The sequence below is a fragment of the Neovison vison genome, chromosome 13 (genome assembly GCF_020171115.1).
Source record: "Neovison vison isolate M4711 chromosome 13, ASM_NN_V1, whole genome shotgun sequence".
Classification (NCBI taxonomy): Eukaryota; Metazoa; Chordata; class Mammalia; order Carnivora; family Mustelidae; genus Neogale; species Neogale vison.
The window spans coordinates 148,178,853-148,191,036 of record NC_058103.1 but is presented as its reverse complement, the minus strand read 5'-3'; the positions used below and the strand labels follow the sequence as shown (position 1 = coordinate 148,191,036).

Genomic DNA, 12,184 nt, shown 5'->3' with positions numbered 1-12,184 from the left:
CAAGCTAAGTGATCCTTGCTCCTTTCCCTATTTTTCAAGCTGTCTACGATAAATGTTACTTTTACAATGAGGAAAAGTAAAAGTTTCTTTTTATAAAACAAATCCAGACCTGAAGGACAAGAGGGGCTTTTTAAAAAACTCCCACCTTGGGGCACCTGAGTGGCTCAGTCGGTTAAGCATTTGCCTTCAGCTCAGGTCACGATTCCAGAGCCCAGGGTTCGAACCCCACATGGGGCTCCCTGCTCAGCAGGGACTCCCCCCCACCACCCCCCCAACTCATGGATGCATGCGCTTTCTCTACAACGAATAAAATCTTTTAAAAAATTAAAAATTAAAAAAAAAACAAAAACAAAAAACCTCACCTCTCCTTTGCCTGGCTTCTGCCCCATGCTGTTACAGTGAACCTGTAAGTGGTCCCTGCAAACTTGGGCAAGTCATTTGATCGCTCCCTGCAAACTTGGGCAAGTCATTTGATCGCTTTAACTTCTTTAGGTCTTTATTAAGGAACAATAAAATCCCTCCTTCCTACCTCACAGGAGTTTGGGAAACACCAAATGAGACGATGTATAAAAACAGCACTTGGTAAACCACAGAACACTATACAAATGGGGACATGTTATCACAGTCCTTCTAAGCTGGTAAACCCCAACCTCTGAGTCACCCTCCACTGCCCTCGCCCCTCACTCCCCACCCCACGTCTGACCTGCCCCCCCACCCCCGCCTGCCAGCTTTTCCTTCGCTTGTTCCCTCCTTCCCCAAGCCATCACACCACATTACCTCTACCTGGCCTCACCCTATGCCTGAACCACGGCCACCAGGCCGCTGGGTAGTGCGCCCCCTCCAGCTCTTCCTCACCCCAACCTCTGCAAAGTTCCTCCTAAAACTTAATCTTCACTAAATAGGTTTACCCTGTAACTACCCTGCTGAAAATGAAAAGCCTTTGGGAGTTGCAGAAGTTTACAGGACTACAAGGCGTTACTTGGAATTCACAAACTCCTGCCCCTGGGTTTTCAGGCCCTCCCTCTACCTGTGGTCAGGCTCCCCAAATTCTGCAGAACAAGTCAACACCTCTCCCCCCCACATACAACCCTCCCCCCCCCCATTCACTACCTATCCAGGCCTCCCAGTCTTCCCTAGGCAGGGGTGAGAAGTTTGATCTGGGCTCTCTCTGCATCTTAGGGCCAATCCAGACCAGGCTCCTGCCTGTTTCCCACACGCCTTCTCCACCCCTCAGGCACTAGCCTCTCTTCCAGCTCAGAGGCCTGCCCCACCTTTCCTGAGAGGGCTGACTGCTTGTGCCCGGAGGCCAGGGCCTGGACAGTCCTCCTACATCCTCTAAACTAGGCACTGGAAATTCATCTGTTATCATTTTAGTACTTAAACTTTCTTTGCCTACATGAATTTCATAGCAATTATTTCTTTGGTTTTCTGTGTAGCTTTAGTATCTATGTGTATATCTATTCCCACATAATATACTCTTTAGCTATTATGCTTTAAAAAGTTCTACTTTGTAAATTCTTTTAAACCTCTCTCAACTGAAATTGATCTATGTTGACACCTGAAGCTATAACCCATTCATTTTCAAAGCTGCGAAGTATCTCTTTTCAATATATTTGAATATACCACAACTTATGTATCCACTATATTGCTGATAGATATCTGAGTTTAATAAAAAGGTTGCTATTAGAAACACTGCTGTTATGAACATTCTTGTATATCTTTCTAGTTCACACATGTAAGTGTTTCTAAGAGTGAAACACTTCTAGGTCATAGGGTCACACATTCATCTGTACCTGATAATGGCAATTGTTTTCCCAAGTGCATGAATACTTCTACCTATACAGCGTTGAGGACTGCCTCAAAATACCGTCAAGCTTTTAAATGTTTGCCAATTCATGGGTGTAAAATGTTATTTCATTGTGGCTTTAATTTGCATTTCCCCAATGAGGTAAACATCTTTTCATGTGTTTATCAGCCATTTGGTTTCCTCTTAAATAACAGGCTGGTCTGCGTCTTTAGCTGTTTTTCAACTGCACTGTCTTTTTCTTAATTGATGTGGAGCTGTTCTATATATATTCTGGATACTAATCCTTTATTGGTATTATGTGTTACAAATTTCTTCTTCCAGACTATGGCTTTCCTTCCTTTTCACCCTCTTTTGATGAGGAGTACTTTATTTTAAGGTAGTTGAATTTGTCAGCCTTTTCCTTTATGACAAATGGTTTGTGTAACTTGTTTAATAAGCCCTTCCTTACCCAGGGGTCATGAAAGGATTTATACTTCCTTTTACGAAAAAAATGTTATAAACTTCAAAAAGGAAGTTACATAAGCGATCAATAGGCACATAAAAGGTCCTCAAAGTTATTAGCCATCGAGGAAATGCAAGTCGAAACCACAATGAAAAACCACTACATGTCCACCAGGATGGCTAAAATTAGGAAACTGATAACACCAAACAGCAGCAAGGATGTGGGTCCACTGAACTTTTATTATACATTGTTGGCAGGAGTGTGAAATTGTAGAACCGTGTCAGAAAAGGTCAGGCAGCTTCTTAAAAAGCTAAACGTACAGCTATCCTCTGATCAACAACTCCGCTTGGTACTTCCCTAAGAGAAATTAAAACATATGGCCACAAAATAATTTATAGTAGACTATCCGTAGCAGCTTTATTCTTAATTGCCAAAAATTAGAAAAGGCCCTGCTGTTATCCGACAAGAGAATGAAGAAGTGGACTGGGATCTAGTCATAACAGAATACTACTTAGCAAGAGAAAACATGCAAATAGCAGGTGCAACATACGTGAATTATGAAAACATTGAGCTGAGTACAAAAAGTCTTATACAAAAGAATACGTATTTTGAGATCCTATTGATATGAAACCTAATAGAGGCAAAAATAATTTAAAATGGATAAAAATCACAACAGTGGTTGCTGGCAGGTGGGGTTAGGAATGGGGAAGGAACAAGGAGAACTTTCCGCTGGGGGATGGTAACATTCTGTATCTATTCAGATGGTATATACGTCTGTCAAACAAAAAGGAAACAAATTCTGAACTCTGGTAAAGGGACTGGCGTACTGAAGTGTTCAGGAGTTAAGTCCACGGATACCAGGAACTTTGAACTTCATGCAAAAACAGAATATTGTGAGCAACAATGGGATGGCAAGAGGTGGTGAAGCACAGAAGGGAAAATGTTAACCGCAGAATCTAGGTGGGAGGGACACAGGTACTTTGCTGTATGCTTGAAATTTTTCACAATATTAGCGAAAAGACAAAAACATTTTCAAGAGGAAGAGACTGACTTTAAAAAATAAGTGAATATACTGGAGCAAAGTTTGCCTTTGAAGAGAGGTGACTGAAAGAAAAACCTCATTCCTCAGCCGTGCTGGTGACTTGGAGCTTGTAAAACGCTTCTACACAGATTATTTTAAGTGATCCTCACCAAAACCTGGGTATTCTAGTCTCATTTTATGCTTGAGAAAACCAGGATCGGAATTGGGCAAACCCCACACAGCCGGTGCTGGACAGAGCTGGACCCAACACGGAGGTCTCTCCCCGCTCCTCTGTGGCGATGCAAACACGCCTCACCCGGGAGCCACCACCACCCCCCGCCCCCGCCACCCACTGCAAGCAAGGCGCTCTGGGCTGTCCCCCCCGCAGAGCTCAAGGAGCCAAGCAGGCTCCTGTCCCCAGCAGCGCATGAGAGAAGGATGCAAGCAGACAGGAAAAAAGCACGAGCTCAACAGACCCAAGGTCTACTTCAAACCCACCGGGCACAAAAGCAAGGGCAAGCCCCACTCCTCGCCTTCTTTGAGGCCATGTTCAGAGATGAGGGAAATCTGTGACCTTCCTCTGGTCTGTGTGGATGGAGAGATGCACACGGTGCCTGCGGCTAAGAGACTTGCCAAAACACTTCTCTGCACCATACGCCAGCACTCTTCTTACCAAGCCGAACAAAAGTAGAACAGCAGGAGGGGACCCAGGAACATTGCTCAACCCTAACTCGGCCAGAATTGAAGGCAAAAGCTTTAGCAATCACCCCACACAGTAATCACTGGCTCCAGGGATTTTGGCTTTTGTGAAAGCACATACAGCACACCCCAATTGTGAAATTTAAACAAGGTGAGTGAGCCCCACGGAAGAGGAATAAAAGCCCGCCCCGCCTTAGAGACTGGTGTCTCTATGCAGGCATTCACGGAGTGTGCTAACCGCTTTGGGAACTGTAAGGAATCTAGGACATAGTCCTTGACCTCAAGAGGCCTCTAATCCCGCAGGAGGCTGCCAGATCTCCTAGGCCTGCAAGGGCTACAGGGGAAGATCCTAAGGGCAGAGAAAAGAGAGAGCAAGTACAACCAGGGGCTCAAGAAAGACTCGGGCTGGGCCTTGAACAGGCACACATGCAGAGCTGGGGTAGGGGGTGTCGTGCTCTGGGCAAAGGCTGATGGGAAGAACTAGCCTCAAGGGGCCTTCTGGCCAAGGAAGGCTACCTGAAGCCCGGGCAGGAGGAAGGGAGAGCGAAAAGGACTCCTGAGGGGGGCCACCAACTCGTGTCAGAGAGCAAAGAGAACAAATGAGAGGGCCTCACAGATGCCTGACTTCAGTGCACGGGGGCAGGGCCAAAGATGGATGCAACTCTCCAAACTCGGGAAGCTCCGGCAGGGCTGGAACCAACTCCCCCAGCCAGCCATGACTTAACCAAGTCCTGACAATGTGGATTCAGGATGCCTGCTCAAAAGCCAGGTGCACCTGCGGCAGCTGCAACCCAGCGGCCGGCCAGAGGATGGGAAATGTAGTGGAGACAGGGAGTTAAAAGAGAACAGTCCAGGAGCAATGGGTTTGAATACGGCTTAACGGTGTGAGCGTGGGTGAGCTTCTAACCTGTGGTGCCTTATCTGCAAAATGGAAATGACACCAGTCATCTCACAGAGTTGTAAGGACTTGATGAGATAACATCTGTAAGACATTCGGGCACGGTGCCCGCAACATCAAAAGCATCCCAGAAATGGTGGCTATGATGAATACGGATAGTCTGCACTCCAGGAACCTCTCTGTGTTGAGAAACCAGGCTGAAGCCACTGACCTTGGACAAGACCAAGGGATTACTCATGCTCTAAGCAACTTCGCCTTCTCTTCTTTGATTTTTTAATTTTAATTTTTAAAAAGTTCTGTGCTGGGGCGCCTGGGTGGCTCAGTGGGTTAAAGCCTCTGCCTTCAGCTCAGGTCATGGTCGCAGGGTCCTGGGATCGAGTACCGCATCAGGCTCTCTGCTCGGCGGAGAGCTTGCTTCTCCTCTCTCTCTGCCTGCTTGTGATCTCTATCTGTCAAATAAATAAATAAAACCTTAAAAAAAAAAAAAAGTTCTGTGCTTTAAGGCATTTTAGGTTATTCTGAGACATCTGCCTCACCCTGTAGACCACATCATGAAACTTCCCCTATTAAAGAGCCCATCCTAAATGGGCAAGCTGTAGAAAGGGAAAAAAACCAGTGTCATAAACCATTTCACAGGAAACATTTATGTCAGAAGGGACCACAGGCCTCATTCCAACCATCACTTCAGCAAGGAGGGTCTGGGCTAGCCCAGCGCAGGTCTGTGCTGATAGAGCTGTGATACTCAAAACATCTCTCTGAAGAGCCACACTTCATGTTAAGATGGTAATTGATATTAAGCACTAAAATGACACAGAATATAAATGCAAAGTATTTTTTTATATATAAGACGAATTCAAGAAAATGAAAAAGCAGTATCTACAGAGGTAAATTATAGTCACATATTTCGGGAACAGAAAGGTCTCATTTTGTAAACTACACTTTCAGAAGGAAACTCAATAATTCCATAATCTACCCAGAGTCAATGACCCCTAGTTGGGGGGGTGGGGGAGGATCAGACAAGTCAGAGAGAAATTTGCTTTAGTTAACGGAAATATAAAAATTTGATTGGCCCACTCGGTACATTAAAAGCAAGCAAGAAATTTTATTTCATAGCTAAGAAACACCAAGAAACCACTAAACTTTGGGGGACATTAAGCTGGTTAGTTCCACCAGTTTTGAGGAGGAAGGGAAGAAAAGGAAGGAGGTAAAAAAGAATAAGAGAAAATTGGGAGAAGAGAATGGCAGAAGCAAAGGCCAGCGACAGGATGGGGTGGGCATGAGTTGATTCTGAGCGCTCAGGCCGGGAGCCCTCAGTGAGAGGTCAGAGTGTGGCCCGCTATCACCTGTCACCTGTTACGCACTGCTCGTCCAGCTGCACTAATTAATCCTTCAGTCTTTGGAGGGAAATGTACTCTGCTCACCAGGCTAGAACGCTATTATTCCCTAGTATAAATGCTCTGAAAGGGCAATAACCAGAGATTTCCACAAAACCAGATCTAACCCTCCAGCCTCCGCTCCAGTTAAAACTGGTTTCTACTTCCTTTCTATGGGCTGGGTGGATTTTCCACTTCTCCAGCCTGGCTCACACAATTCTCTAATTCGACAGATGTCTGTGGAAGGCCCACTATGTGGGGGGTGGGGGGATGCAGCAGTGAAAGAAAGAGACTTGAGTACAGCCTCACAGAGCTATTTAATGACAAATGGGGGGGGGGTCACAGCAATGTACTGGGTGTGTGCACAAAGGAGGGGGGGCCCATAGGCTCTCCTCTGACACTCCTGCCTCCACACTCAAATCTTTCAAGGACAACTCAAGTCCAAGTTAAGGAAAGAGAAGACCCAGTAAATCCAGACTGACAAGAAAATATTGAAATGTTACAGTTAAAGCTCAAGCTGATTAAAAACAAAACTGTAAGTGTTCGAACTGAACACAGCATTCATTATCTGTAAGCACACCGACTATAACTCCTGAAATGAATAAACAGAACACTTTGAGTAACACTCGAGTGAGTTCATATACAATGACCCAGCCTAATGTATTAAAAGATCCTGAAATACCTTTGGAATCATTAAGAAGCAAATTATGTTTATTGTGTTCTACTGTTAAGTGTATTTCTTGTACTTTGAATACTGGTATCTCATGTTAGGAATCATGTCCTAACATGTGGCCTAAGATATAACTCTATAAAAAGGCTCCATAATCGAACAAGTCTGGGAAATGCTGCACTCTCTAAACACCATTTGGAGAGCCACAGTGTATTTTAGGAAATTAAGTTTTTTGACAAATCCTGCATAAATCTGCCAAACTTAGTCTGAGCCAGTATTTCCCAAACTTATTTTGACATGGCTCCTTTTTTTCATTTAATACTTAATAACAGTCAACAAGTTGCTTCAAGGAACACACATGGGATACACTGCAGTGTAGGGGGAAACACTAATTAATCTGAAACTGCAATTATCAGTTTCCCAAGCATTTTGATGAACTAGTGTTTTCTGTATGTACTATCAAAATACAAAAACTTCCCCAATGAATTTCTTTTTGAAATCCATTGCGTGATATGCTGGTTTATTGTATTTTTAAGAAGAAATTTTTAAAATTTTTTTAAACATTTTATTTGAGAGGGGCGGGAGAAGAGGGAGAAGCAGGCTCCCTGCTGAGCAGGGAGCCCCATGTGGGGCTACATCCCAGGACTCTAGGATCATGACCTAAGCCAAAGGCAGATGCTTAACTGACTGAGCCACCCAGGCACCCCAAGAAGAAATAATTTTTAATAAACTAAAATTGGATCTTGGTATATTAGTATTCAATACTTGAATTGAATTGGATACAATTCAATTCTTGGCATATCAGAATTCAAATTAATTCTGTAATAATTTGGTTTTGCTAAGTCGCTGGACGCTTATCTTCTCTAAACATGTATTTTTAGATTTCTGAAATGTATTTGATAATTTTAAAAGATTCATTCCCTTAGGGTGCCTGGCTGGCTCAGGTAATGGAGTGTGCAGCTCTTGATCTGGAGATTTTAAGCTGGAGCCCCCACACTGGGTATGCAGATTACTTAAAAATAAAATATTTTTAAAAAGAAGAAGAAAAGGGTGCCTGGGTGGCTCAGATGGTTTGAGCACCTGCTTTCAGCTCAGGTTATGATCCTGGGGTCCTGGGACTGAGTCCCACATGGGGCTCCCTGCTTGGCAGGGGGTCTGCTTCTCCCTCTACCCATCACCCTTCCCTCTTTTCTCTCTCAAATAATAAAATCTTTAAAAAAATAAAAAAGCTAACAAAATTAAAAATGAAAATAAATGACTCCTTCCCTTAAAGAAAGAATAGCTTTAAAAATGCTGATATTTACCTCTGCCCTATTACTGGAGATGCCCACATACAAGTATCTGTAACGGAGATCCGGTATCAACATGTACAGTCTGTAACTAATAAGCATTTCTGTGGTTGTGGTGTTGTTATTTGACCTCTCCTCTGGAAATACTAATAGTACCTTAAAGCCTATATTGAAGGTTTTATGGGGTAAATTCCAGTGACTTTATAGTTTCATCCTTTGGTTAATAAAGAGCCAAATTCAGCAAACATTTAGCAGCTACTGTATGTGTGCCAATGCATTAAAGACTGTAAATAATGTCTTTTTCTGTGCCCCAACTCAAGACAATGGGCTGCCAGTGGGACAGAATATGTAAGACTCTTAAAAACTCAGGGGCTCTACAAACACCATGGATCGCAGAGGAACAAGCTGCTCCACCAGAGATGCTTATAAGACAGGGAGGTGAATTTTAGGACACGGACACCACCACAAAAAGGCAAGACACAGGGCCTCTTTCTAAAACGGCTAATTTGGTGACCTAAAAGTTCATTATTAGTTAATGAGAGAGAACCAATATTAGACATGGGTCAAAAACCTGAAAGCTGTTAACACTTCCATATTCAACTTCACCGTGTGATGCTTTTTTAAAGCCAATTAGGCAGGCTTAATGTCTAAGCACTACACTGACATTAGGAACAGCTGGGATTCACAGTCTAAAACCATCACAGCTTTCTTCAAGAATCCGTAGAAGGAATCCAACTTCTGATCATCACAACAAAGTTAGATTTTCACCGGGGTATTGAGGGGTGGGGAAGTCACTTCATCTAGGTTACCGTCTTTCTCACTTTCCTAAAGAAAAGGCGTCATGACTGCTAGAAATTTAACACAGAAAGTGAACAAACGGTATCAAACTTGGGAGGTCTAGCAAACCCCGGTAAGCCAGAAAATCCAAACAATTTTACAAATGACTTTTTAAAAAAGCAGCAGCAACGAGAGGGATGATCAACAATCCGAGGCCATGCACACCAGAATTTTTTTTCTAGTTTAATAAAACATAAACGCATGAAATCCAGTTCAAATCAGAGAACTGGAAAGCTGTTGCTGTGTGCCTGAATGAACACCTTTTCCTTTTTACTCTCCCCATCATTATCTTCCCTTTAGGAAATCTTAAGCGCGGAAACTTTCACAAAAACGTACGCCAAGGCGATGCGCGCTGGAGAAGACACCCAACTGTGAAAAGCAGCCACAAAACCTCCCGGTCAAACTACTTAATAAAAAATTAACTCTGTTCTGCTGAATGCGTCAAAAATCGCGGTTCTGATGGTCTTTTCTCACTACATATGCTTTAAATACAATACGTATGGCAATAACCGTGAGCCTCAAATCCATGTGCAATGGAGCAGAGCTGATGGGGCTTCGGATTACGTTTTAATCGTCCCAGAGAAGCTGGGGAACCGCGACCGCATGCGCGTGCAAAGCCGACGGAGGGAGAACAAAACAGGGTGGTAGGACCCAGCGCCGCGGCTTCCCCGGGCTGGCCGCCCTTCCCGTTCCATCACGAGAACCCAAAGAACAAAGTTCACGCGGATCTAACGCTTCGGGGGCGCGCCACAGTACCCTGGGGGTTCCCCGCCCTTGGGGAGGGAAATGACTCGAGCGCCCCCGGGCAAGTGCGCCGCGAGCCGCGTCGGCTGGGTGCCGGGAACCGACGCCGCGGCTCGCAGGGCGTCCCGCTCGCAGCCCCACCGACGAGGGTCGGAGGACGCGCGGCTCGGGCTTCCCTCGGGCCGCCGTCCCCGCAGGCGGGCGCCGGCGCCCCGTCAGAGCCACCCGAAGCCCGGCGAGAGGGCAGCGCCGCCCGCGAGGGAGCCCCGCCCGGCCCGGCCCGAGTTTCGCCGCGGACCGCAAGCCCCCGAGCCCCGGCCGCCCGCCCGGCGCCCCTTTACCTTCCTGCCGCTGCCGTCGCGAGGCTCGGGCTCCGCGAGGCCGGCGCCGCGGGCCGCGGGCGAGGCGGTGGTCTTCGGGCCGGCGGGCGGCGGCGGCGGCGCGGCGGCTCCCGGCGCGTCCTCGGCCTCCTTGCCGCCGTGGTACACCGCCCGGCCCTCGGAAATGTGGATGCTCGGGGCGCAGCCCATGCTGGCGGCGGCGCGCGGACACGCTGGCGGGCAGCCGCGATCCGGTCAGCAAACGGCCCGCCCGGCGCCTCGGGGCCGCCGCGGGCGCCGTGTCATCGCCGCCTGGGCGGGCGGGCGGCGGCGGCGAGCGCGGGTCTCGCGTCAGGAAGTGCGGCCGCCCCTTTTATCGCGGTGCGGGCGCGGCGGCGGCGGCGGCGGCGCTGGGGAGGGGGCGCTGGGGCGGGCGGCGCGCCGCGGCCGCCCCTCCGAACATGCCCTTCCTGAGGCGGGAGCCGCCGGCCGCCTCCCTCACATCGCCGCGCTCGCCTGGCCGCGCCGCGCTTCCGGGGAATTTCGGGGGAGGAGATTTGCGCTCTCCCCACCCGGGCGCGGGCAAGTCCGCGCCGCGCGAGCGACGCCGCCCTGGCCGCGGGGCGGCGCGACCCCCGGGGGAGGTGCGCTCCCCGCCGCGCCCGCCGCCGCCTCCCCGGGCCCGCAGCCCGCGCCGCTCCGCCTGCTGGGCCGCCGCCGCGCGAAGAAACGCCCCTGGCCCGAGCGCCGGCGGCGGGGAAGGCCGGCCTAGACGCTCCTGCCGTTGAGGGGTGGCGGGTTCGAAGGGCGCCCGTCGGGGCGGCGAGGCCACAGCCAGCCGGGTGGGGACGGAGCCGCCGGCTCAGGCCGGGTCTGGGGCCGCGCCGTCGAGAAGCGCAGAGGCGGCTGCGCTCTCCGGGGAGCTGCGGGCGGCGCGGCTCCGGCTCCGCGCTCCGGGCCGGGTCTTACCGGCAGCACGCCGCGCCCAGCCCCCAGCGGTGACCTCCAGCGGGTGCTGGCGTCAATGCAAAGCAGCTGGGGCGCCCGCCGCCACCTCCCGGCGCCGCCGGAGACTGGGCATGCGCGGCCACGACGGGAGGGGGCGCGCAGCCGGGCGGCGGGGAGGAGGGAACGGACTCGCCCAGGGACACACGGCCGCCTCGGGCCGGAGGCCGCAAATATCCGGACCGCGGGGTTCGAATCCCGCAGCTGCGTGACTTGGGTTACTCTCGCTGAGCCTCTCATTCAGGAACGAGGCCGGCGGACCTCCGTTTGGGGTACTGGCCGCAGGGCAAGGAGCGCAGCCGCGCTCCGGGTCCCGGGCGAGTGGGCTCCGGGCGTTACCAACCGGGCCGCGGTGCCCCGTGCGCTCCCTCGCGCGCCACGACTGGAACGCCAACGCCAGGCTGCGCAGGCGGCGCGGCGGCAGCGCCGAAGAGCCCTGCCCGAGGCAGGCGGGGCGCTGCCCTCCTCTCACCTGGAGCCCGGGGCCCCAGAGGCTCCTTGCCCGCGGCCACAGCGCGGCGTCCGCCTGCGAAGTGGGGCCTGGGAGGCTGCTCGGCGCGGCCAGAACCGCACCCGCGCACACACACCGGCAGCTCGCTGTGCGCCCTTGGACGCGTCGCGCAGCCTCTCTGTGCCTGAGGCTCCAGCCCCAGTCAGTTGGAGGACGACGTCCCCGCGTGTCCACCGCACACCCCGCCAGCGGCCCACCTCGGGCCTGCCCGCACTCCCGCCCTTCTTGCAACTCCCGGGTCCGGGAGACCCCGGCGAGGCCGACCCCTCCTTTCCTCTCTGGCCGTCCACACCTTTACCAACGCGGCCCTTCAGCGACCCTGAGATGCCGCGGCTCGCGCCTCGGGCGGGCTACGGTGAAGGCCCGGAGGCGAACTTCGGACTGGAGTCCCCGCCCTGGCGCTGGGACTGCGGCACCGGCTCAGGGGCCGGCTAGCCTGTGCGGCCAGAGCGCCGGGAAGCAGCCTCGGCGCCGCTCCAGCCGCAATCTTCCGGGCCCGAGGTGCCCACCGGGCGGTTTCCTGACAGCGGGGAGCGGAAAGGCAGGGTAACCCGAGAGCGCCTGGGTG

General features: G+C 50.7%; 1 protein-coding gene across 3 annotated transcripts in view; it reads right to left on the bottom strand.

The window, feature by feature from the left end:
* PDE8A (phosphodiesterase 8A) overlaps positions 1 to 10,550 on the bottom strand; it is a 147,378-nt gene extending 136,828 nt beyond the window's left edge. The window contains exon 1 of one of the 3 annotated variants that reach the window (XM_044231008.1): positions 10,122 to 10,550. In XM_044231008.1, the coding sequence (XP_044086943.1) occupies positions 10,122 to 10,310 (189 nt within the window). In that variant the 5' untranslated portion in view covers positions 10,311 to 10,550. The remainder of the gene's footprint in view (positions 1 to 10,121) is intronic. The other 2 variants (XM_044231007.1, XM_044231006.1) reach the window with 2 other exon arrangements.
* Between the last annotated feature and the right edge of the window lie 1,634 nt (positions 10,551 to 12,184).